General features: G+C 38.9%; 6 protein-coding genes across 9 annotated transcripts; 4 read left to right on the top strand and 2 right to left on the bottom strand.

Moving 5' to 3' along the window:
- Positions 1-64: 64 nt before the first annotated feature.
- Positions 65-4,000, bottom strand: LOC6564092 (coatomer subunit gamma). 2 transcript variants are annotated; one of them, XM_001989682.2, is made up of 6 exons: positions 3,838-4,000; positions 2,915-3,570; positions 1,222-2,689; positions 969-1,154; positions 751-903; positions 65-682 (listed from the first exon to the last, which is right to left on the bottom strand). In XM_001989682.2, the coding sequence occupies exons 1-6, from the start codon at positions 3,875-3,877 to the stop codon at positions 552-554; spliced, it is 2,634 nt and encodes an 877-aa protein (XP_001989718.1). In that variant the 5' UTR covers positions 3,878-4,000; the 3' UTR covers positions 65-551. The 2 variants fall into 2 exon arrangements, with proteins under 2 accessions (XP_001989718.1, XP_032592777.1); XM_032736886.2 differs by having other exon boundaries at positions 751-1,154; positions 3,838-3,991.
- A 296-nt stretch (positions 4,001-4,296) lies between these two features.
- LOC6564093 (NKAP family protein CG6066) lies at positions 4,297-5,886 on the top strand. The gene has a single exon (XM_001989683.2). The coding sequence runs from the start codon at positions 4,404-4,406 to the stop codon at positions 5,829-5,831; it is 1,428 nt and encodes a 475-aa protein (XP_001989719.1). The 5' UTR covers positions 4,297-4,403; the 3' UTR covers positions 5,832-5,886.
- Positions 5,887-6,303: 417 nt separating this feature from the next.
- On the top strand, positions 6,304-9,651 carry LOC6564094 (Y+L amino acid transporter 2). The gene is made up of 6 exons (XM_001989684.3): positions 6,304-7,313; positions 8,060-8,573; positions 8,638-8,838; positions 8,908-9,057; positions 9,121-9,298; positions 9,404-9,651. The coding sequence occupies exons 1-6, from the start codon at positions 6,865-6,867 to the stop codon at positions 9,463-9,465; spliced, it is 1,554 nt and encodes a 517-aa protein (XP_001989720.1). The 5' UTR covers positions 6,304-6,864; the 3' UTR covers positions 9,466-9,651.
- A 3,032-nt stretch (positions 9,652-12,683) lies between these two features.
- LOC6564095 (carbonic anhydrase 2) lies at positions 12,684-16,097 on the top strand. The gene is made up of 7 exons (XM_001989685.2): positions 12,684-12,869; positions 14,231-14,343; positions 14,416-14,506; positions 14,569-14,837; positions 14,917-15,067; positions 15,637-15,716; positions 15,781-16,097. The coding sequence occupies exons 1-7, from the start codon at positions 12,818-12,820 to the stop codon at positions 15,955-15,957; spliced, it is 933 nt and encodes a 310-aa protein (XP_001989721.1). The 5' UTR covers positions 12,684-12,817; the 3' UTR covers positions 15,958-16,097.
- Positions 16,098-18,161: 2,064 nt separating this feature from the next.
- LOC116805482 (multiple epidermal growth factor-like domains protein 11) lies at positions 18,162-21,481 on the top strand. 2 transcript variants are annotated; one of them, XM_032737605.1, is made up of 5 exons: positions 18,198-18,295; positions 18,364-18,530; positions 18,593-20,466; positions 20,566-21,036; positions 21,103-21,252. In XM_032737605.1, the coding sequence occupies exons 1-5, from the start codon at positions 18,215-18,217 to the stop codon at positions 21,156-21,158; spliced, it is 2,649 nt and encodes an 882-aa protein (XP_032593496.1). In that variant the 5' UTR covers positions 18,198-18,214; the 3' UTR covers positions 21,159-21,252. The 2 variants fall into 2 exon arrangements, with proteins under 2 accessions (XP_032593495.1, XP_032593496.1); XM_032737604.1 differs by having other exon boundaries at positions 18,162-18,295; positions 18,593-21,036; positions 21,103-21,481.
- Positions 21,482-22,051: 570 nt separating this feature from the next.
- Positions 22,052-23,689, bottom strand: LOC6564096 (protein takeout-like). Of its 2 annotated transcripts, none has more exons than XM_032737606.2 (5): positions 23,538-23,689; positions 23,263-23,355; positions 23,054-23,210; positions 22,543-22,676; positions 22,052-22,478 (listed from the first exon to the last, which is right to left on the bottom strand). In XM_032737606.2, exons 1-5 carry the CDS (start codon positions 23,629-23,631, stop codon positions 22,126-22,128), a joined length of 831 nt encoding a protein of 276 aa, XP_032593497.1. In that variant the 5' UTR covers positions 23,632-23,689; the 3' UTR covers positions 22,052-22,125. The 2 variants fall into 2 exon arrangements, with proteins under 2 accessions (XP_032593497.1, XP_032593498.1); XM_032737607.2 differs by having other exon boundaries at positions 22,315-22,431; positions 23,538-23,667.
- Between the last annotated feature and the right edge of the window lie 198 nt (positions 23,690-23,887).

Genomic DNA, 23,887 nt, shown 5'->3' with positions numbered 1-23,887 from the left:
AACCGATCAATTCCTTTTTTATATTCTAACATCAAACATGAAATAAGTTAATGAATTGCAACTCTTGGATTTCGAATAGGTATTTAATCAAATCTCCGTTCGCACTTAGCCAAGTAGCTAGAGAAAGTTGGTTCAGCTACAAATCAAACTTGTAGTTTGTCTAAACTTCAACACTCGGTATCTTAGTTATTATTGCATATTTGTGTGTATTTAAATTTTGGTTTGGAATACATAAGGTAAACTCACTCAGACTAAAACCGACATATACTTGTGGCTGTAACAATATAATACCCTTTCAAAGCCCGGACAACTGCTCTAAATCAAAGATTTCATCGATCCAAATTTATGATGTCGCGCAACAGGTGATCATAAAAATGAATCTTGGCAGAATTGCAAATATTACAGGAGGGGAGGGGAAACATCACTTAAAGCTACAACATTATATATTTTTTTATTACATTTAAGTTTTAGATTTATATATAGTTTATTTTTTATCATATCATATTCATGGCACGCAGAAACCCAACGAGATCTCTGCATGGCTCGCAATCTTATCCGATGGCTGCCGTTATGAGCTCGGCCACATCCTGATCCGTGCTACGCACTGTCAGATTTAGTGTAACGCCCTCGGAGAGCGCCAGTTTAGCACGCACCAGCACCTCGACGCCGCCTCGGAATGTGCCTGCCCAAATGCAAAGGAACCAATTAGAGATAAAATTGATGTTGACCGGATGTGTTCATTCAATATACCTGAGCAGTGAACAGTGTGCAGATGCGTGCCCTCTGGCACTTTTTCAGAAAGGTTCGCTGCGCCCAGGCCCAGTATTTTAATAATGGTGTTGACAGCATCCTGCAAATTGTTAACGGCTGATAGTACAAACGTGTCCTCGGCTTGCAGCCATTCTGTAAGCAAATTATATAAATGATTATTATGTGGATGGAAGGTATTATCTGATATGAGAACTTGCCCTCGCTGTCGGCGGCATCCCAGGCCACTTGGAAATTGTTCTTTTTTATTTTTTGTATTTGGTCGGCGACTGTGATCTCTAAATCCTCCAGCATATACTCATCATCGTAGCCCTCATCCGAGTCTGGCTCGCCCGTAACCGGATCGCAGTCTTTGACCACGAAACGCAAAGTGGCGCCAAATGTAGCTGCCAAAATAAAAAGAAACAGGTGTAGAATATTTTTGCATAATCCGAGTTCTAATTCGAGCTTTACCTATCGAACTACTGGGATCTGGCGGGAACTCGACAATCACGAATGTTGTCTGCAATTCGTTGTATGCCAGTTTGGGACACGGAATGATGGCACGCGTCGTATAGCCCTCGGGTAGCGTGAGTTCGACGCGCACATTCTCCAGGAACTGCTCGGAGAGCGTGTTAAGGCAATCAAATTGGAAAACAACATGTTGTGCGAATATATGCTTGATGCACTGCACCGTGTACTCCGTCTCGCTCTCGGTCAGCTGTATGGGTGCAGTGCTGCGATGTATGGGTCCCAACACCTGGATGCCCGGCAGCTGAGCCAATCGGGCGGCGCTCTCCTCTTCTCGTGTAATTTTCGGTGCACGTGGTGCGCTTGTGACCATCATGATATCGTTGCTGATCTCGTGCTTAACAATGGCCGCCTTGGGCACAACGGAAATGTCAAAGTGAGTCTGCAGATCACCGTTCAAGTGATCCGACAGTGCCTTCTCGAGCAGCGCCAGTGAGCAATTCTCCCGCTCGATAATGTAGTTCTTATAGAGCTCCGGTTTGGCGGTATTAAGTATGGTTAGGTAATAGGTGGCACGATCACGCACCTCATCATCGGGATCCATCTGGCAGCGTCCGAGCAGCACAAGAATATTGGCAAGTAGTGCGGGGCACGAGGCGCCAAACTGGGCCAACGCAGTGACCGCTGCAGCGCGTACAATCGGGCTCTCCAAGATAACACGATTGTAAATGAAGCGTATGTATTTGGAAGGCGTGGCCGCAAATGGACCCTCCTTGCCCAGCAGATGCAGGATCCGCACGGCCAGCGAGACATGCTCGCAATCCTCAATGAACTCACACAGATGCGACAGACCCGACTCCTTGGCATCCGCATTCTCCTCGATTATCGTTATAATGGTATCGACAATGGATGTCTTGTACTCCAGGCCACCCTCCTCGCGCAGCATGCCACTGAGGAAGTTCATGAGGACGGTGTGCTTGCGCGGATATTTGGCGCACAGGGCACAAATGGCCTGAACCACCACCACCTTGAACTCATCGGAGATTTCGGCGACAAATGTGGAGATCTGCTTCATCAGACGCTCCACGGACGATTCAGCGCCCGTTTTGAGTAGTGTGGTTATGGCCAATGTGGCTACCGAACGATTCGAATCGGTGATTAGACCCTCCAAATCTAAATTGCATGTGGTCACAGCAGCCGGATGCGTCATGGCCACCTTGTTGAGCGTACGCACAGCGGCGAAGCGAAGCGTTGCCTTTGGCGATCCACAAAACAGTTGCAATATGGAAAAGGCTGGCGAGAGCATGCGTGGATTTGTGTTCTTTATATTGACAATGGCGTGTGCGGCTTCATAGATGACCATTTCACTCTTGTGACGCAGACACGTCTCAATGAACGTGTATAATGGTGAGTCTGACAGCTCCTCGGCCGGCAGATCCTCCTCCTCGATCAGTTTGCAAGCAATGCGAATCTGTGTGCAAATAAATCAAATGCTTTATTTATGGCATTGGTTGTTATTCTAAAAATGGGAACTTAAGCTTAATTTGAATTGTTGGTTGACAACTTGAAAACAGGTAACAAACAAGTTATAACCTGGATTCTATCCTAAAAACCTATACAATATGGATATCATTTTTAAGTTAATCAGCTATAAATCATAGTTCATAGATTATATATAGATAAAATAGATTCTTACCAGCATGCAAACGGCGTAGGGACTCTTGAGCGAGCCGCGAGTCAATTTGTTGACCAACTTGGAGACGGCCAATCGATCCGATTTGCGGATATGATAGAGCAGGCCGAGAGCATGATATTGGACCATAATATTGTCGCTATTCATGGCCTCCTGGGCCTCGTTTGCCCAACGCTTGACGACATCGCCGGCGGTGCTGGCCAGACGCAAGGAGCTGACCAGAGCCGCACACGAGACGGCAGCATTCTTGTCCACGATGCACTGCTTCATGTAACGCTCAACAGCCTGCAGCATGGTGGGATCGGTTATGCTGCAAAGGGCGCGTATGGCGGCGGCACGATAAAGATCCTCTTTGCCGGTCATGTCCTTGGTTAGGGAACTCGTGACAATGATCACGTCCTCGGCAATGGAGCTCAGCTCCTTGATGCCCAAATATACCATGCGACGCAGCACAATGTCCTTGGATTGGAACAGTTTGGTCATGGCAAAGAAGCAATCGGTCGCCTCGCGCGCCACCAGCTGCTCCCCCTGATTGATCAGGTAGAGGATCTTGGTCAGAATATGAATGCATTTTCGTGCATTCACCGGCGTCTCATTGAAGGTGCGCGTCTCCTGCAGCACCGAGGTCTTCTCCAGATTCTGGTACGCGTTCGTCGGACCTATGCGTTTGTTTTGCGAGTTTGAAGTAAAATATTTCATTTTGTTCAGCCGGGCAGTAGGCAAATGTATAAAAACAAAATTGTGTGTGTGTTTTGTTGTTGTTGCTCGAGTATGTGTGTGTGTTAATTTTTATTGTGGCCCGTTGTGTGTGTGTGTTTTGTTGGCTGCCAGCAGAGCACCTTCTGTGACCAGTGTTGGCAGTTGTTTGGTTTGCCGCTTCGGCGCTTCACTGTTAGTAATATTTCAGCTGCTTCTTGATTACTTACCGTCCTCTTCTTCATCCTTCTCGCGGCGAAATGAACCCATTGTTATTAAATCTGTTTCGGAATCTTTTAAAAACGAAATTAAATTGTGAAATTAAGCAATAAAAACTTGATTTTTCGCACAGCGTACACGTCACGCTACACAGCAAGAAGAAGTGCCATTCAGATGTTGTCGTTGCTGCCTGTTAAAGTGTAACAGGAACTTAACAGTTTCGCTGCTCGGAAGTTTTCTGTAAAAATTATTGCTTTAGATTTTATCTAATGCAAATATTGAAACAATTTAATCAGAAGCGTATATTCATGCAGAATGTATTATGTAAATGTCAATTATCATATTTTTTAAGAAACTCTAAACAACTTTAATTAACAAATCTGTATTTTATAATATTAAACAAACAAGGGGTTACATTTTTGCATTTTTAAACGATGTTTCTTATCGAGCTAATTTATCGATTTATTGTGCGCCATCTCTGCAAATATCGATAAGTTCTTGCGATATGAACGGAGTCAAACGTCTTGCGGAAAATTAGTTTGCCCGAGAAAAGCTACATACAAAAGATAACCAGAAAATGGCCTCGCGTAGCAGGAGCCGCTCGCGTAGTCCACGCAGAGACCGTTATGGAGAAGGACGCGACGGCGGCAGATCCCATGTGCGCTCGGACAGGCGGGATTCGCACAAGCCGGTTTCACACCGTCGTCATCCAGAGTCTAAAGACGGAGAGCGGGATAGGGAAAGGTTAACGCGTCCAGAAAGAAGAAATGGTCATGGTAACGATACACGAGAGCTACAGCGACGTCAACGTTCTCGCTCTCGCTCATCGAGCACGGACAGCAACAACAGCAGTAGCAGTGACAGCAGCAGCGGGAGCAGCCCAAGTAGCGGGAGTAAAGCACGCAATCGGAGTCGGAGCCCGGTGAAAAAGCGACAAAAGCCTGTTGAACGCTGGCCCAATGATCGCTTCCAGGATAACAACGAGAGGAATCCGTTCAGGGGACGCGCACCCGAAGGCAGCTTTATCAACGATCCGGCCGAACGGACAGGTCGAAGCAATCAGCACCACAGAGGAGGCGGCGGCGGGGGGCAAGCCAAATGGGATTCAAAAGTCCTAAATGCGCGACGGGCACAACGTGTTCGCATTGGAGAGGATGGTGTGCCCGAGGTGTGGGGATCGAGTCCGACACGAACGCACGACCGAGATGTGAAGCTGGTTAAGGGTTCCTTTGTGGGCCCCAGCAAAAAGAAGAAGAAAAATCAAAAGAAGAGCAGCAAGAAATCGAAGAAGAGAGCGAAGAAATCAAAAAAGAAAAAGAGCAAGAAAGTTGCCAGCAGCTCATCGGAGAGCAGCTCCACATCCGCCTCATCATCATCATCGAGTTCCAGCAGCGAGGACAGCTCCACAAGCTCAGACAGCTCCGACAGTGAGGATGAGGAGGATCTCTGGCTGGAAAAGACTGCGGATGGCGTTAAGAAGCCCACCAAAAAGAAAGCCAAGAAGAGCGCACAGAAGAAGCACAAGAAGAACAAGAAAAAACGCAAATCCGACTCCGACAGGCACAAAAAGTCCTCCTCCGGTGCCAGCAAATCCAAATCGAAGTCGAAGTCAGGTGCCGCCAATAACGATGAGGATGTGGGCCCATCTCTGCGCAGTGGCGGCAGCTTGAATCAAAAGGACTTTGGTCGTGCCCTGTTGCCAGGAGAGGGTGCCGCCATGGCCGCCTACATTGCCGAGGGCAAGCGCATACCCCGACGTGGTGAAATCGGACTCACATCCGACGAAATAGCCAACTTTGAGTCGGTCGGCTACGTGATGAGTGGAAGTCGCCATCGGCGTATGGAAGCTGTCCGTATACGCAAGGAGAATCAACTTTATTCCGCCGACGAGAAGCGTGCTCTGGCAATGTTTAGCAAGGAGGAGCGACAGAAGCGAGAGAATAAGATATTGACACAATTCAAGGACATGATCCATTCAAAACTGCAAGCTAAGGATAAGAAGTAGAGATTAGTCATTTGTAATATATATTAATAAATTGCATATTTTTTTCAATTGTGAATAACTTGTCTATAAACTGTTTTCAGATTTTATAATTCTCCCATCATTATTTTAAATGTATTTCAATCAATTTGAAATATAAAATTTTAAAATGTAAAAATTCATATGAGCGAAATATTTATTAAATGAACAAAATTGAATGAATTATTGATTAATAATGTATACTTTTAAATATAGAACGTTTAACACTTTGAAAAAAACCATTCGGGACAAAAGGGTTAACGTATCCCGCCTTAAATTTCACAAGCGATTGAAATAATCGAAATTGCTGTTATTGCAAAGATAAATTGGCAAAAATTATATCGTGCTTTTATGTGTATCGATACTTTGAACGATATCAACAATTCCTTTCTTTCGTGTACCGCTGCGTGTGGTTGTTGGCCTAATATTCAATTAAATGATGTTGTAATTCGAAAACGAAATTATTTAAAACAATATTAAAACCAAAAAAAACCCTAGAACCAAAAGACTGTCAAATACTAAGAACCAAACCTCAAAGTACAAAATTAATGAGTAAAAATATATTTTTGCTACGTGGGAACTACATGTGCGCGAAACGTGAGCAGGATAGCTATACGGTTTGACTAAGTTGTGAGAAAGAGCGCGAAGTATATGTACGAAGTGGGTTAGCAAAACAATGAATGAGTGAACAAGGAAAAATCGCAAACCGGCGGCGGATTGGTGAATGCGGCAGAAGCACACTTTTATTGCTGATAAGCCACCGTATACCCCCACACACATACATTCGCACACCCACACCAACACACACACACACACACACACGTCAGTGTAATCGGAAGTGAACAACAAGGCGACACTCCTCAGGCGCTCAATCAATTAGCTGAACGCAAGTAAGGCGAGCAGTCTAACAGTCCAGCAGTCCAGTCCGTATTGTGGTCTCAGTCTGCTGCTGTACTTTAAACGTAGCGTGCGTGGTCAGCGTTTAACGATAATAAAAATATAAAAAAACAACAACACAATGCCAGCTAGTGAATTGCAATCGCCAACAAGCGAAATGGTGCTGCTCACACCAAACTCGGAGAATCCACCGAGCATAATAAATGCAGGAGGTGGAGCGGGCAGCAAGGAGAAGGATGCGTTGCGGGAAGGATCTGCGGAATCGGATAATAGTCGTGTTGTGATGAAGAAACAGCTTGGCTTACTGGAGGGGGTGGCCATTATATTGGGCATCATCTTTGGATCGGGCATATTTGTTTCGCCCAAGGGTGTCATCCGGGAGGTGGAAGCGGTGGGCACATCGCTCATCATCTGGGTGTTATGCGGCCTGCTCTCAATGATCGGCGCCCTGTGCTATGCGGAACTGGGTACAGCCATACCCAAGTCGGGCGGCGATTATGCATATATATTCGAGGCGTACGGCTCACTTCCAGCATTTTTATATTTGTGGGATGCAATGATGATATTTGTGTAAGTTTACTGCATTTGCTTTTGATTGGATAACCTCAAATTTCATTGGGTAAGCGATCGACTTATAAAATTGTTTTCAATTGCAATTGCAAGCTTCAATTGCATGCGAATTCTACAGAATTTTACAGCCAAGGTCTTTCATTGAGCTAATGTAGAACTGCTGACTTGTTTCACTTTCTTAGACAAATGAAACGTGCTTATCTGGAATTACTTTGAGGAAAAGTTCTGTTTTTTAAGCTCTTGTATGTTGATAAGCATATGCTGTTCCAGTAATTACCTTATTGTTATCGCAATGCTATATTTGTTTGCTGGACGATAACTGTTGAGATAAACAAGCAAGGGGAGATGATCTGTAATTCATACCGAAAAATGAAAAACAAAACTCTTGAATTACTTCTGTGTTTATTGTCTTAAAATTTGATTTTGCTTTTGAGCAATCGTGGGAACTTACAAAAAAGCTGCGATACACTTATATAATAGTCTGAAGTTTGAGGTCAACAGACAGATTTAGGGGCGTATATATATTTAGCTAATCAAATCTAATATGTTTAAAAGATTAGAGAAACTTAATCTTCGCGATTTTCGATTTCTACAGGGCTTATAAGTTAATTGAAAAATAAATCATTTGTCAAGATAATCGACATTTATAAATCAATATTTATAAATTGATAATTGTACAATGTCAGTCTGATGGCTTGTGTATTCTATGGCTTATATTATAACCTATTTGATTTGTTGCTTCACAGGCCAACTACAAATGCGATTATGGGTCTGACATTCGCCTCCTACGTACTGCAGCCTTTTTTTGAAGATGGCTGTGAGATACCAAAAATAGCGCTGCAATTGTTGGCAGCGGTTACTATATGCTTTCTCACATATTTGAACTGTTATTATATGAAGATCACAACGAAAATGCAAAACATTATAATGTTCACAAAAATTGCGGCTCTGGTACTGATCATTGTTGTCGGCATGGCTTGGATGTTTATGGGCAATGTGGAGAACTTCAATCAGCCCTTTGATGATACTGAAACTGATCCCGGTAAACTGTCGGTGGCATTTTACTCGGGCATCTTCTCCTATGCCGGCTGGAACTATTTAAACTTTATGACAGAAGAGCTGCGCGATCCATATCGCAATCTGCCGCGTGCTATTTACATTTCACTGCCTCTGGTCACCGCTATTTATGTGTTGGCAAATATGGCATATCTGGCAGTGTTGACTGCACCCGAGATGATCGCTTCCAATGCCATTGCGGTGGTAGGTAGACATTGAATGATTTTAAGTTATTTACCATTTAATTCATTGCATGTATTTTTTGCAGACCTTTGGCAACAAGATAATGGGTAGCTTTGCATTGATTATACCCATTATGGTGGCCATCTCAGCATTTGGCGGTCTCTCTGTGCATATTATGACTTCGTCGCGCATGTGCTTTGTGGGCGCCAGGAATGGACATATGCCAGCTTTGCTGTCCCACATTAGCGTTAAGAGCTTCACGCCGCTGCCGTCTCTGGCTTTCTTAGTGAGTTCCGTTTATAAATTGATGTACAAAAGAACTTTCTGAATTGACTTGAAACTTGTTTATTTGCAGTGCCTGCTCTCGATCGTGATGCTGCTGGTTAGCGATGTGTATGTTTTGATCACATACAGCAGCATTGTGGAGTCGTTCTTTATAATGCTTTCGGTGTCGGCTGTTTTGTACTTTCGCTACAAGCGCCCCGATATGGAGCGTCCAATTAAAGTGAGTTGCCGGACGTTTCAAAAGTTTGTGATACTAGTTGTACAATATTTATTGCTTTCACAGGTTTCTTTGTGGATACCCACAGTGTTTGTCATTGTGTGTGCCTTTCTGGTGATCGTTCCCGTTTATGTTGCCCCATTCGAAGTCGCGATGGGCGTGCTAATAACACTAATTGGCATACCATTCTATTATGTCGGCGTTGTGTGGAAGAACAAACCGAAATGGGTGCAGCAAGCGATTGGTGCGTTTAAAAAACAGTGTGTCGATTTTCGTTGTCGCTGCCAATTTATTATATTATCATATGAGGTCAGCAATTACATATTTATTTTTTTTATTCTTGGTTTAGATTCGATGACGTTTACGTGCCAAAAACTCTTTTTGTCGGCCAAGGAGCAGAAAGAGGAATAAACGATAAGCATATGTGGCTTCCAGGAAAACAATTGAATTTCGCCTTATAAGCACATACATCATATGTATACATCACATACATACATCATGCAGGATACGCTGACCATAAGTGCAGACATCGAATATTAATTTTATATTGTGTTTGAACGCATTTTTGCATTATATCAACTGTTATGCATACATCTACATCAAATGTACCAAATATTTGGTAAAAACTATCTATCTAGTACACAATAAGGGACCTTTTAAAAATTGTCCACATCGTAGCTTGTTAAATTATACACAAATAATTCAATAATTTGCCATTTCCATGCGTGGAAACCTTGCTTTATTTATTAAGTCGCTCACCGAAGTACACCAAAGTTTGATTGGCAAAATCCTTATTTATTAACTGCAGGCTACCGACTTTTATTTTTAAAATACCAAAATTGTTGTTGCGTATATTTATTATTAAGTTGGTTGTGTTATTTAATTATTGTTTTTATTTTTTTTTTTAATTTTCGTATGTGCTTATTTGAAAAAAGCTTATAAAGATATTTTATATTTATTAATAGTATACTTGCACAGTGGTCTTTCGCAAATCCATCAACTTTGGATATCTTTAAAATTAAATGAATTCTATACTTTGTAGATTATTCCTATTATTTAATACATAATATATAATTTGTGCTTGAAAATAAAATCCGAGGAACCTAATATCAATCCTAAAATTTTATAGTAACTTCCAAACGACCACTGTGTTTCAAAATATTACTTGATATTTGTATTATTAATAATTTATATTTATTATAAAATTTTGAGAAAATTAATAAAGATTTTGTATAATTTAAGAATTTTAATATATTTCTTCATATTTCTTATACTTATTTCTAAATCTAGTTAGACATCTTTTAGGCGGCGCTTCTGAAGGCATAATAAGTATGCTATGGAAAACAGGCAACCGAATCTTCTGTTATCTTCCAATCAACAGTAACTGATGAGCTTTATATATAGACGGTTTTTATTTGTAAGCTAACTGAGACAGAAAGAATAATGTATGATGATAAGTTATTTAGCAGGTATGGCTAAAAATAAACCGAGGCAGTGTCTCTCAACAATTTTGAAAATGCACGGCACGTTAACAAAAATGACGCCAGCCTTATGGATATAACTAAGAACATGAGCGGAGCACATCTACCGGAGTCTAGGTATTTTTAATTGATAAAATTGTAGTGCACCTTTCGGCTACTTTGCATGCTGTTCAGGTGTCGTTCCTTATTTATATCTGGTCGAGATTCTTTTTAATATTCTTCTGTCACTGGCTCAGTACTTTGTATGGGCTTGACGATCACATGCGCTGATTTCAACACTGCTTTCCTTTTTTATAGCATTTTAAATATATGTCATTGAAAAGTCAAATTATCCAAGTTTTGTTAGATTCACCCATTCAATTTTATAGCTTACTTTATGTTCGAATAATTGTGTTTAAATGTGCTCATCATTTCGGATGCGGCACGCGATGAATGCTTAATGAACTGACGCTGTGCGTTTAGCACTGAAGCATATTTCATCAATCCAGCCTGATAAATCAGACTTATTTTAGTTATTTTTAGTTAATTAGCACTAAATCATAAAATCAGAAAAACAAAGCTTCCAAATGTGTTAACTGTTCACACGTTTTTATCAAACAGATCAGTACTGTTTTTTTTTTTTTTTTTTTGTGTGGAATTATCATTTGTGAATTTTGACTTGACACACTTGTCTGTCTATTTGATTGATTTGCTAATTGAGTATTCGCCATCAGAGCGATATAATAATTAAAACAAACTTTACATAATTCGCTTGTACTTTCCTTACCATTAATATTGGTTCAATTTTAAGTTTAATTGAGATGAGGTATATATTTATTATAGGATCGAAATGGAAAACCCGTTAGCATGATCATGCAATCATCATATGGTTCCGATTAACACATTTTAAGATATCATTCTAAAACCGTGTCCACACATTTAAATAAACAATGGAAATTATAGCCAAGACTAACTATTAATACACGATCAAATAATCTTACTAACTGAAAAGTAAGCTAGACAAAAAGCTATTGGTAATTAAATTAATGCGAGTTTGGGCATAATTGATGATGGGAGTTTGTTCATAAAATTATTGTCAACTTTATTATAATTGATCGGATTGGCTGAAAAATTTGGGCAATGAAACTAAAATGTGAGCTTCGTGGAATCTAGATAATTATTTTCGATTTGGATCAGTTTTACAGCTTTGAAGCAGTAAAATTGGAGTTGTGAACTAAATCAAACTGAGTTGGCAACTGCTAAAGCTTTCGATAATGTGAGTCATTCCAAATTCTAACTTGTGAACGTTGCAATGCATTCATTTTTACGATTTTCTAAATATAGCTGGGCTAATTCGCATTCGTCATATAAATCACGCGTTTGCTAAACTTATGCAAATGTTGACTAATTTTGTACTAAATGTTCTGCTTAAAAACTTAATCATTTTTTTACTTGCCTATTTTTTAAATTTAAGTAATTTTAATATCACAATTATGAATTTAAAATAATCAGGGTTTGACAATGCATATCTGTACTCATTAGAGGAGAAAACGTGCGAAAATCATATAATTGATTGAATTTGGCTGGAACGATAGAGTCACGCAATCAGTTAGTCTCTTTCTGTATAAAGTTGTCAATATTTGATAGAATGGTTGAAACGTTGCCCCTGCCGCTGAACAAACCAATATGCAAAACAAAGTATTATCAAATGATTGAAAGCAGTTTCCTCTCTTGTTTGTTTTAGCTAAGTGCGAATTATGACGAATGATGTATTTTTTGTTGTTGTTTTTTTATTTTTTTTTGGTTGGCGGCACTATTTAACTGTTTTTTAAGCATACGCGGTGTGTTACAGCATAAGGCACATAATGCTATTTCCAATTCGATTTCATTAAGTGGGTTACTTAGTGACGAAGCTCCAACAGCTCAATACTTCAATACCCCAGACAGAACCGATCGATGGATCGTGTGCTCGTCCGTCGTCCGGCGTTGTTCGTGCGAATATTCGACAGCGATTCCGAGTCTATCTATTGGTATGCGTGTGTCTGAGTGTGGGTTTTTTTTTTTTTTTTGTGTTTTATTTATTTTTTTTTTGTATTTTTATGGTTTGTGTCACAGTGTGGAGCACGCGCTGTGCGCTCGAATTTTAGCTGTCGAGTTTTCAATTAGTTCGCTGACGCTAAGGAAGTTGTGAAGGTGTTTCAAACGCCAAACGTCCGCGCAGTTCAGAATCAGCCACCTAACCGCTTGGTGTTGCAATTGTCAAGTGCTCACGAAGAGGACAAAATCAAATTCAGTTGCCTGCAATGCAATTAATTATATTTCAAGCAGTCTTTCTGGTAATCTGCTGGTCTCAAGGTACCGTGACATTTTGTTATATATCGTTTATTCTATATATATATTTATATATATGGAATATCGGTTACATAAGACTGCACACAGCTAGTCATGTGATACATTTGTCATTGTGTCAAAAGTGCAGCCATTAAATAAATCAAAGAAAAGAAAAAGTGTTTGTCATATACCGAAATTCCAATTTCCAATCAATATCAATTTCAAGGGAACTTTTACTGACTTTGCCAGATTTATTATTTTATAGTTCTTATCGCTAAGACTAGTCATAGGTACGCGTGCTACAATATACAAGAGAGTTACTAGGGTTCAAGGTTGTATAAATCACTTACACCCGAAATAGCTCTAACTATCACGATTCTAAGTACATATTTTATTGCACTAACTTAATGTTATTTGTGGCACTCGAACTTAAGATTTTTCAAATACCAATTAATACATGTATTGGTGGCATTGATTTTGATTAAGTGCTATTCAAATATAAACAGATTGGTAGTTAAAGTTATTATTAAAGGAGGTACTTGAAAGATATCTTATATAATAGACATATCTACTTTGTGATCAGTCATTTGAAATTTGGCAAAAGATTTGTAATTATTTTATTTTGTTAAAAATTTGATTTCATTATGAAATGAATATAAAACAAAAGAATTACTCGCTACACAATCTTTCTAAAATGATCCCTCCAGAAATGTGCAATTGTCATATGATCTGCATACTAATGATTACTAAACAAATTATCATTGGAAAATTACTTGTAAATATTATTCTGTTTGTATAACAAGTTAGTCGGAACTCAATCGAAGTTTAAGTTAAACAGCCGGTGAAAATTATTGAAAAATATTTACCATTGCCGCTCATTATCTATATCAATATCAAATATCAATGATTATGTCAATATCTACTGTGTTTGGCGTGCCCTTGTGTGACTTGTATTTTCTTTATACATTTATTTATCGATTTATTTATATACTAAGCAGCAAACAGTTAACATTTATTTGCTGCCACATTTATTTGCCATAATTCACAAGTGCTCGTATATGTCAATGATAAGCTCGACTCTTTTTGAACGGTTGGAGGTGTGACGAAATAAAATGGGGCACGTGATCAGAGACTCATTCAACTTTGCCGAACTCCAACTATCAATTGTCCAGAAATTAGAAGAGTAAATGCTAATGACAGTCATATTATTTTTATTTCTTTTTAATTGGTTTTAATAACCTTTTAAATAATATTAAAATGATCTATATTTGAAATAATTTAGAAATCATAATCATGAATGCATCGTTACTTTAATTGTAGAGATTTGCAAGTCAGAAACACATTTGAGAAATAGTGTTTTTAATTTGGTCATCTTTCGCTTGCAGTGGTCAGCAGTCATGTGTTTGGCTACTCGGAGCCCAACCAGCGTCGCTGGGCGCGTCATCATGGCCACTGTGCCGGCAAGACGCAGTCGCCGATTGCCATCACCTCCAGCCATGTAAGTGAATGCGATGGCAGTTGCTTTCTATCTTTAACTAGCTTCTAATTGTCCCAAATATATCAATTTCAGACAATACCCGTACATATGCCGGCTGTGGACATGATTGGGTATCACAATCTGTTGCCATATCCGTTGAAACTGATAAACAATGGTCACACCGGTAAGTTGTCGGTAGCTCGTCCCTATAATTGTATTAATTAATTACACATTGGCATTCCTCAGTCACCATTGGCATACCCAAAGGAAATCTGAGCGAAGAGACGGACGAGTTTGTGCCTTATGTGAGGGGTGCCAAGCTGCCAGGAGAGTTTGAGGTGGAGGGATTGCATTTCCACTGGGGCGACAAGAACAATCGGGGCTCGGAGCATGTTATCAATGACATACGCTACACAATGGAAATGCACATTGTGCATCGCAACAAGAAGTATGCCACCCTGGGAGAGGCACTCAACCACCCAGATGGTGCTGCAGTCCTCGGATTCTTTTTCAATGTGAGTTGGGTTGTCGACGTAGTGGTGCCAATATGCATATGTGACACAGTTGCGCTTATACTGCTATGTAATTTCACAGTTGGATGAGGATGAGGGCCAGGGCCTGGTAACCATTAATCGCCATTTGCATTTGATCGCTGATGCCAATAAGGAGGCAGCGCTTAATGTCACTTTTTCTCTATCATCGCTAATAGCCAATGTGGATGTGGACAAGTTCTACACTTACAAGGGTAAGTAACCCACGTGGTACACAAAAAAAGAAGAAAAATTGATGTGTGTCTTGAATTCTAGTCAATTTAACAACATTTTTATTGGGGCTTTTTTACCATGAGTACTATTTGAGTATAAGTAGTACTTTTTGAATGTAGTTTGGAGCTGATAATGGAAAAAATAATTTAAAAATGGGGTTTCTTAGTTAAGAATTGACACACCATTTTTAAATTGAGGGTATTTTTTTTAATTTAGAATTTTACAATTTACACGTTAGTCGTTTATAAATTTTCCCAAGCAATTTAAAGCAAAATGGTTAAAAATTCCGGGTTTCCGTATTTAATTATTTATAAAGCAAGAAAGTTTCAGCTGTGAAATTTTAACATGTTTAAATGGCTTTTGAAGAGTTGCTTGTGTTGTACGAGGGAAATAACATGAAATAAGGAAAACTAAAATCATAGTGTAAAGAAAACGAGTTTTCATCAATTCGGTTGCCGGTATTGTTGAATCTGTGTGAAATTGAATAACTTTTGATTAACTGGCATCGAACATATTTGACTGTCATGTCACGTCTCTCATTGGCTTGCAGGCTCGCTTACCACGCCACCCTGCTCGGAGGCAGTCACCTGGATTCTGTTTCCCGATCCAATACCAATTTCACCCAAACAGGTAAATCTTACACATATAAACCCACAGAGAGGTTGAGTAATGTTTTTTTTTTACTCCACTGCAGATTTCCCGGTTCCGCCAGCTGACGGATACACAAGATGGCGCTTTAGTGGACAATTTCCGGACCCTGCAGCCAGTTGGCAATCGACGCATTTTTGCACGCACTGGACACGTGCGTCACACATCGATTGCAGCTTTAAAGCATGAGAGCGATTACCTCAAGTACGATTGGTTCTACTGAGCAGCAGACTGAAAATTCCGAGGGCTCGGAATGCTCTGTGCCATGCTATATTAGACTATGTTTAGCTTTTGCATTTATTATTTAACTGTAACAGTTAGCAGTAAGCTGATCTTTCTCAATAAGTAAATAATTCTACACTATCAGTCGCCTTTTTCCAGGGTATTGGGTATATCTTCCACAAAGAAATTGTCGGCAATGTGCGCTCCCCGTCCTTGCTGTGACCGTTGAACAGATTGTTCATATACATATTATGTTGTATAATTACTGGTCCTAAAATGTTATAAATAGTGTTCAAGTACAAATAAATGAAGTATTGAAATTCCGTATGGAAAATACTCAACTACAATTCAGAAATAGCACTCGTCTATTCATAAATGTATCTATCTGTCTCTGTAAAAAACAATTGAGTTGCGATTCAGAAAGTGGGAACAGTGATATATATAGGCACAGTATATAGTATTCAAGTATATTTGAGAGTGATAAACATTAACGATCCAGACTACAAAATGCGGCCTTACAAATTTATAACTAAAGTCGTTCAGCTGCTCACCTTTGACGACAGCGTTGAGCAGTTAGTAAAGTCCGGCTCATTAATGCGACACGATTCGATATATGAGGCTGAAAAGCGAGCACATTTCATTATTGTTGTATTAATGTAAAATAGGTGATGAATTTTAAAGTGCCCACAAATACATAGCTTCTACCTGAGTTGTACTGCATTAATGAATACAGTTAGATATGTACTAGATATATGCTGTCTCTAAAACTTTTTAATTCACGAACCTACAGTTTATACACATATATACTTGCTCTGAGCATCCGTTACAGTTGACTCTATGTTGTATCGAACAACTAAGTTAATATATTTCTGGAAAATCTGTTAAAAAATTAAATAGTTGTCTCATATAAGTTCATAAAATATGATAAAATCCACTCAAAGGGTAGTATTATGATTCATTTTTAATTGAAATGGTAAATACTTAGAAAACTTTTGTATTAAAATTCATTAATTTTCTGCAGAATTTGAAACTTCATTTTTAATGTGAATTCAGCAGTCAATGTAAAAAAAATGCCTGCGAATGAATTGCTGTAGACTGGTTAATCTGCATACTTTGGTCTTTGTATACAAGTATAATATGTAGATTAATAATACGAAATTCCAGAAGTTATAAAATGCTTTTAATTTTAAACTGAACCCATTAAAAATGGGTAAAAAGGGTATAATGCTTTTGTGCAAATGTATGTAACAGGCAGAAGGAAGCATCTCCGACCCCATAAAGTATATATATGCTTGATCAGGGTCAACAGTCGAGTCGATTTAGCCATGTCCGTCCGTCCGCCCGTCCGTCCGTCCGTATGAACATGTAGATCTCAGAGACTATAAGTATAAGAGCTAGAGCCTTCAAAGATCGGGCTTGTGAATAAAAACATGCGCTGCTCGTTTTTTGTTACTCTTCAGCGCCTGAGCTTGCTATAAGAAATGAGTGCTCTTGCAGACCTACTCACATTTGAGTGGAAAACTTATTATAGGGAAATTTGCCAATAGTTTTAGAATATATTTAACAGCTGTGTTCAGGGTAAATCATAGTTGAGCTCACACGACAACAGAACTCTTACTTGTTTTTTTTTTATATTTGTGATGACTTCATAGCAGCGGAATCAACTGAGTTCATAATATGATTACGCATAAGATCCTTAACAATTTTTTCTTGAGAAGTGGGTAAAATTGTCAGATACTTTAAAGAAAAAATAATTAAAGGTATTTTAGGGTTGTATTTAAAGTAAATTTCTCATAAATTTGTATTTAAAATTTATGGATTTTACTATGATTGTTAATGGATGAGTTTATATAAATAAGTTGCTTCAAAACAATTTGAATCACAGTTCAGGCATTGCCCGGATGGTTGAATTTGCGATAAGCCCGCAACGACTACAGCCACAATTACACAGAAAGAAATTATAATTAAAAAATTTAAATTTAAATACATTTTGATTAATCTGAAGTATTATATGCGACATTTAAAGTATACTACAAAATTCATAACATATTATAGAAAAATTGTTATGCTGTGTCAGATTGGTTGGAAGTGTCAGCTTATTCTACAAGTGTACACTTGTTTAAATGACACATACTTACCATTTAAGATTTTGCACACTACTTGAACCTTCCCACTCTCATATTTTTGCGAGAGGCTTTCAGTCGAATTATTTAGTGGACCGGAGTAATTACTGCACAATGCTTGTCGGGAAATTAGTTATGTATTTATTATTTCCCAGCTTTTTGCTGGCCGAGTATTGCATAGAAACGAGAAATAACATTATTAACGGCAAAATTGAAGTAAGTATTATAATTCAGTAGTATAGACAACAAAGCAATAACACGAGACTACCTAATCTAAAATATAGACTTTAGAAGTAGAGATATGTTGCCCTGGCTATGTCCGTGTTGATTTTCACTCTCTCATATGTAAACTGAATTGCACTGAGAGTTGTGGTAGTGAAAACTGCGTGAAGCCAAATATTTGCAGTTGCAACCCAGGCTACGATAATTTCAACCATTTGAAATCTAATGGGTAAGCTTAAGTCTTGAACTCATCAAATTAATAAATCTGAAGGCTTCTGTTTTGTATGCCAGCTGCGTACCCAAATGCAAGATTGGATGTGAGAATGGCTATTGTCCATCCCCTGGTGAGTGTAAATGCTACGAGGACTACGAGTTTGATCATGCAAGTGGTAACTGCCTTCCAATCTGCGACAGTGGCTGTGTAAATGGATACTGCAAGTCGCCGGGAATTTGTGAATGCCTCACGGGATACTCGAAAAAAACCGAGAGTAGTTGTTCACCAGTCTGCAGAGATGGGTGTGTGAACGGATTTTGCTCCGATCCTGGAAAATGTTCTTGCAATGATGGCTACTCTAAAGTGAATGAGAGCAGTTGTGCTCCTGCCTGTATAGATGGATGTCAGAACGGATTATGTACTGCTCCTGGGGAATGCACCTGTAACGATGGCTATTCTAAAGTAACAGAGAACAGTTGTTCACCAGTATGTAAAGATGGTTGTGAGAACGGATTCTGCTCTGCTCCTGGAGAATGCTCCTGCAACGATGGATATTCTAAAGTGAATGAGAACAGCTGTGCTCCAGTCTGTAACAATGGATGTCAGAACGGATTATGTACTGCTCCTGAGGAATGTTCCTGTTTCGCTGGCTATTCTAAAATAACAGAGAACAGTTGTTCACCAGTATGTAAAGATGGTTGTGAGAACGGATTCTGCTCTGCTCCTGGAGAATGCTCCTGCAACGAAGGATATTCTAAAGTAACAGAGAACAGCTGTGCTCCAGTCTGTAACAATGGATGTCAGAACGGATTATGTACTGCTCCTGAGGAATGTTCCTGTTTCGCTGGCTATTCTAAAATAACAGAGAACAGTTGTTCACCAGTATGTAAAGATGGTTGTGAGAACGGATTATGTACTGCTCCTTTAAGATGCTCCTGCAACGATGGCTACTCAAAGATCAGTGAGAGTAGATGTGCTCCAGTCTGCAAAGATGGGTGTGTGAACGGATTCTGCTCTGCTCCTGGAGAATGCTCCTGCAACGAAGGATATTCTAAAGTGAATGAGAACAGCTGTGCTCCAGTCTGTAACAATGGATGTCAGAACGGATTATGTACTGCTCCTGAGGAATGTTCCTGTTTCGCTGGCTATTCTAAAATAACAGAGAACAGTTGTTCACCAGTATGTAAAGATGGTTGTGAGAACGGATTTTGCTCTGCTCCTTTAAGATGCTCCTGCAACGATGGCTACTCAAAGATCAGTGAGAGTAGATGTGCTCCAGTCTGCAAAGATGGGTGTGTGAACGGATTCTGCTCTGCTCCTGGAGAATGCTCCTGCAACGAAGGATATTCTAAAGTGAATGAGAACAGCTGTGCTCCAGTCTGTAACAATGGATGTCAGAATGGATTATGTACTGCTCCTGAGGAATGTTCCTGTTTCGCTGGCTATTCTAAAATAACAGAGAACAGTTGTTCACCAGTATGTAAAGATGGTTGTGAGAACGGATTTTGCTCTGCTCCTTTAAGATGCTCCTGCAACGATGGCTACTCAAAGATCAGTGAGAGTAAATGTGCTCCAGTCTGCAAAGATGGATGTGTGAACGGATTTTGCTCTGCTCCTGGAAAATGTTCTTGCAATGATGGCTACTCTAAAACAACTGAGATTAGTTGTTCTCCAATTTGTAAAGATGGATGTGAGAACGGATTTTGCTCTGCTCCTGGAGAATGCTCCTGCAACGATGGCTATTCTAAAGTGAATGAGGACAGCTGTGCTCCGATTTGTGATAGTGAATGTAAGAACGGTCGTTGTTCTGCTCCGGGAGAATGTACCTGTTTTGAAGGCTACACCAAGCAAAGTGAGCACAATTGTTCTCCAGTTTGTAAAGATGGATGTGAGAACGGAGTCTGTGAGGCTCCCGAGGTGTGCAATTGCAATGAGGGTTACAGTAAAATAAGTGAGAACAGCTGTGTGCCCCTATGTGATAGGGGATGTCCTAATGGTTATTGTGAGTCCCCTAATAAGTGTAGCTGCAATGAGGGGTACATTAAAATAGAAAATATTTGCATGTCTGAAATGAGTGCTGAAAGTTCCAGTACAGCAAGAAATGCGAAAACGGAAATGCCTGTAAATGGTGGAGATATCCAGATGAATGCATGCAAACAAAGATGTTGGAATGGAACCTGCATTGATGGTAAATGCAGTTGTAATCCAAACTACAGATTGACTGGAGATGCAAACAACATAACACAACTGCTTTGTCTGCCCGTGTGTGAGAGGGAGTGCATCCACGGTTATTGTGCATCTCCAGATGTATGCAACTGCTTCGATGGGACCATCGCACAAGGAGGCTTTGATTGTTCGAGCATTGAGGGCATAGAAAATCCAGACGAATTAAGCAGCAAAAATGCATTTAAAAAATATTGGTTATTTGTGGTTTTAATTTGCATCGCTGTGATTCTGGCGATAATAACTTGCTCTGGTTTATACATATTCAAGGAACGCGTGTACAATGTGGAAAGTACAGGTATGAAAAATATGATCATTTTTTTTTTGCCGCACAATCACTAAATTATTCTTATCTTCCCTGCAGAAAAAAAATGTGGTGTTCGTTTTTCGGGAAATAAAGTCGAAATGATATGGACCTGAGGCATTAACTGAAGAGTAATCCATTAGTACTTACTTGGATTAATAATCGCATTAATTGTATTATTACCTCAATGATTAATTTGTTTTTCATAATTCCCATAAACAATTTGAAAATTGTTGGTGTAATTTATGCATTTACCTTTACCTCAAGAACTCTGAGCTATTATCATAAAAAATAGTTATTTCATCGCTTTAAAATAATAATTGATTTTTAACATTATTTATTTATTAATAACAATTAATTTTCCGGATAATAATACAAATTCCGGTTTTTGCTTCGGATTTGAATAAATTCTTGATAACTTTTTGTAGTACTTTTATATAGTATTTTATTTTTTACTATCTTTGTGTTGTGGTATGGGAATATCCTCGACAAGGACGTTGAAAGAAGATGAGATAATCTGCAAAATCACATTTTGAAAATTGCATTTCTATTAATATTGTGATAATTGGCATTCAAATACATTTTGGGTAAGTAGATTTTGGTTTGTACCTTTTGCTGACACTGGATATGTATTTTAATTTATTTAATTCTACATTTCTGTTGAATTATAATAGCTGACTCATAAATGTTAAGCAATTCTTATTAAAAATGAAGTTTAATAATTTCCTTTTCAGAGAAATTTCTCTTGATACGCACTGACTTTCATTGATCATGGATTGTAAAAATCCTTTAATATGTAATTTAATAATCTCCGGTATTCCAATCAGCTTCTTAAAAATATTCTTGTCCCTCAATCGATTTTCAAAATCCATTTTTATACGTTTTTTTTTGGCATGAAATGTACTTTAATTAGGAATTTACTTTAATAAATTTGGTTGGCATTATCTATGTACAATTTAATCACCCTGCTTGAAGGCTGTAAATATATATACATATATACTAAAGAATGTTGAGCTTTTGCATTTATTCTTTAACTGTAACAATTAATTGAAAACGGACTGTTTTTTCAATAATCACATAATTCTACACTATAAGCCGCGTTTTTAGCCCATACAAAGCCAGGGAATTGGGTATATCCTCCACAAAGAAATTGGCGGGCATCAAATTGAACATCTTCTTCAGCAGATCGAGCAATGTGCGCTCCACTGTTTCCACAATTAGTGGATGTAACGCTTCGTAGAACTCACGCCAGTTCTCATTAAAGAACTCATTTGTACTGCGTTCCACATCCTTGCTATGACCGTTGAACAGATTGTCCATATATGTCCAGACACGGCCCACATCTAATTTAACACTCACCGCAATCACGCTGAAGAAGGTGTATCCTCCCTTTTCATAGATGCGTGTCGTGGCATTCATAAATATATTAAGTTCATCTGTCAATTGCCATTGCTATAATATAACATAGTTCAGATGTAATAAAGGGCTTTATATAATTACCTATCTCGATAAATAAAGTGCCAGATCCGTGCAGTGGAATTATTAAAACGCGTCCAAGCATTTTGTAATTACCATCAATTCGCATTTTGGGAATGTAAATGTGATCCTGCCAGCTAAAGTCCTTCTTGCTTACCCTAAAATAATTGAATAGTTTAAGTTATGTGCAAATTAAGGAAATATTGCAGTTATGGAAAATTTTCCCGAAGTCTGCATGGAAAATGCGTATCTACACACAAATATACAAATAGTTATTGTCTATTAATCACTATATGTATCTGTCTATAAACCGATTGAATTGCTATTCCAGTAATGCCAGTTCATATGTGTATTTGAGCGTGATTGAATTTTATGATCGTACGATACACTTTTCCACACACTTCAAAATGCGACCTTAGCGAGCTATTACTAAAGTCGTTAAGCTGTACTCAATTATTCATTAGCTGAATATGAATAGGCAAATACTCGTTAAGGTGACTACAAGTGTACTCAAAATGTTATTAGATATACTAACTTGCTCTCCTTGAGCACCATTTTGCCAAAGCCGCGTATTACAAGATTGGTTATATTTGCGGAGATGGAAACGATATCGCTGTTTTCCTGTTTGAAAGACAGTTGGTCTTGTTTCATGGGATCTATCGGTCCAAAAGATTCCTCAATTTCGGGTATACCTAAAAAGTGAAGCACTATGAATAATGTGGCCTCATTAAATTAGCTGCTCACCTTCAATGACTGCGTTGAGGAATCCCTGTATGGAACGAGTTGAGCAGTTGGTAAAGTCTGGCTCATTAATGCGACACGATTCAATATATGAGGCTGAAAAGCGAGCACATTTCGTATTGTTACACTAATTATTTAATGAATTTGTTCTTTTTTTATATTTAAAAAGCATAATGAAGTGCATAATGTATTTATGTTGAAAACAGGCAGTTACAACACATTCATTATCATTAACCTGTTTACGGTAATTAAATCAATTCAAGTGCTGATGCACTTACGCTTTTCCGTATAATATTCAAGGGTCTTAACATAGGCGGGGCTGGTACAGAGTAAGCCAATTACGAGTACTCGTATGTTAAGCGATTTTAGCATTGTAAAAAGTTGTTAGTGTCACAGTTTCACCGCCCAATCGAGTTAGTCGCGAACAAATGAGAGATTTTCCAGCGTGATGTTGAATTTTATATGGCCTACGAATGCATAGCTTCTAACTGAGTTGTGCTGCACTAATGAATACAGCTCGATTTGTATTAGACGTATGCTGGCCGTAAAGCTTGTTTTTTAATTCAAGAACCTACAGTTTACATATATACATATTTACTTGCTCTGAGTATCGGTTAAAGCTGACTAT

The sequence above is a fragment of the Drosophila grimshawi genome, unplaced genomic scaffold, assembly GCF_018153295.1.
Source record: "Drosophila grimshawi isolate 15287-2541.00 unplaced genomic scaffold, ASM1815329v1 contig_311, whole genome shotgun sequence".
NCBI classification, from domain to species: Eukaryota; Metazoa; Arthropoda; class Insecta; order Diptera; family Drosophilidae; genus Drosophila; species Drosophila grimshawi.
Note: the sequence above shows the minus strand (reverse complement) of the source record. Positions and strands in the feature narration are given on the sequence as shown.

Coding starts and splice junctions, on each gene's coding strand:
- LOC6564095 (XM_001989685.2), top strand. CDS start 12,818: ATGCAATTAATTATATTTCAAGCAGTCTTTCTGGTAATCTGCTGGTCT. Junction 14,507..14,568: donor GATAAACAATGGTCACACCG/GTAAGTTGTCGG, acceptor GGCATTCCTCAG/TCACCATTGGCATACCCAAA. Junction 15,717..15,780: donor TACCAATTTCACCCAAACAG/GTAAATCTTACA, acceptor ACTCCACTGCAG/ATTTCCCGGTTCCGCCAGCT.
- LOC6564093 (XM_001989683.2), top strand. CDS start 4,404: ATGGCCTCGCGTAGCAGGAGCCGCTCGCGTAGTCCACGCAGAGACCGT.
- LOC116805482 (XM_032737604.1), top strand. CDS start 18,194: ATGCTTGTCGGGAAATTAGTTATGTATTTATTATTTCCCAGCTTTTTG. Junction 18,531..18,592: donor AACCATTTGAAATCTAATGG/GTAAGCTTAAGT, acceptor TTTGTATGCCAG/CTGCGTACCCAAATGCAAGA. Junction 21,037..21,102: donor GTACAATGTGGAAAGTACAG/GTATGAAAAATA, acceptor TCTTCCCTGCAG/AAAAAAAATGTGGTGTTCGT.
- LOC6564092 (XM_032736886.2), bottom strand. CDS start 3,877: ATGGGTTCATTTCGCCGCGAGAAGGATGAAGAAGAGGACG. Junction 3,571..3,837: donor GAAGGATGAAGAAGAGGACG/GTAAGTAATCAA, acceptor ACAAACGCATAG/GTCCGACGAACGCGTACCAG. Junction 683..750: donor GCACACTGTTCACTGCTCAG/GTATATTGAATG, acceptor GCATTTGGGCAG/GCACATTCCGAGGCGGCGTC.
- LOC6564094 (XM_001989684.3), top strand. CDS start 6,865: ATGCCAGCTAGTGAATTGCAATCGCCAACAAGCGAAATGGTGCTGCTC. Junction 8,574..8,637: donor CTTCCAATGCCATTGCGGTG/GTAGGTAGACAT, acceptor TATTTTTTGCAG/ACCTTTGGCAACAAGATAAT. Junction 8,839..8,907: donor TGCCGTCTCTGGCTTTCTTA/GTGAGTTCCGTT, acceptor GTTTATTTGCAG/TGCCTGCTCTCGATCGTGAT.
- LOC6564096 (XM_032737606.2), bottom strand. CDS start 23,631: ATGCTAAAATCGCTTAACATACGAGTACTCGTAATTGGCTTACTCTGT. Junction 23,356..23,537: donor TGAATATTATACGGAAAAGC/GTAAGTGCATCA, acceptor CTCGCTTTTCAG/CCTCATATATTGAATCGTGT. Junction 22,479..22,542: donor CACTTTATTTATCGAGATAG/GTAATTATATAA, acceptor GGCAATTGACAG/ATGAACTTAATATATTTATG.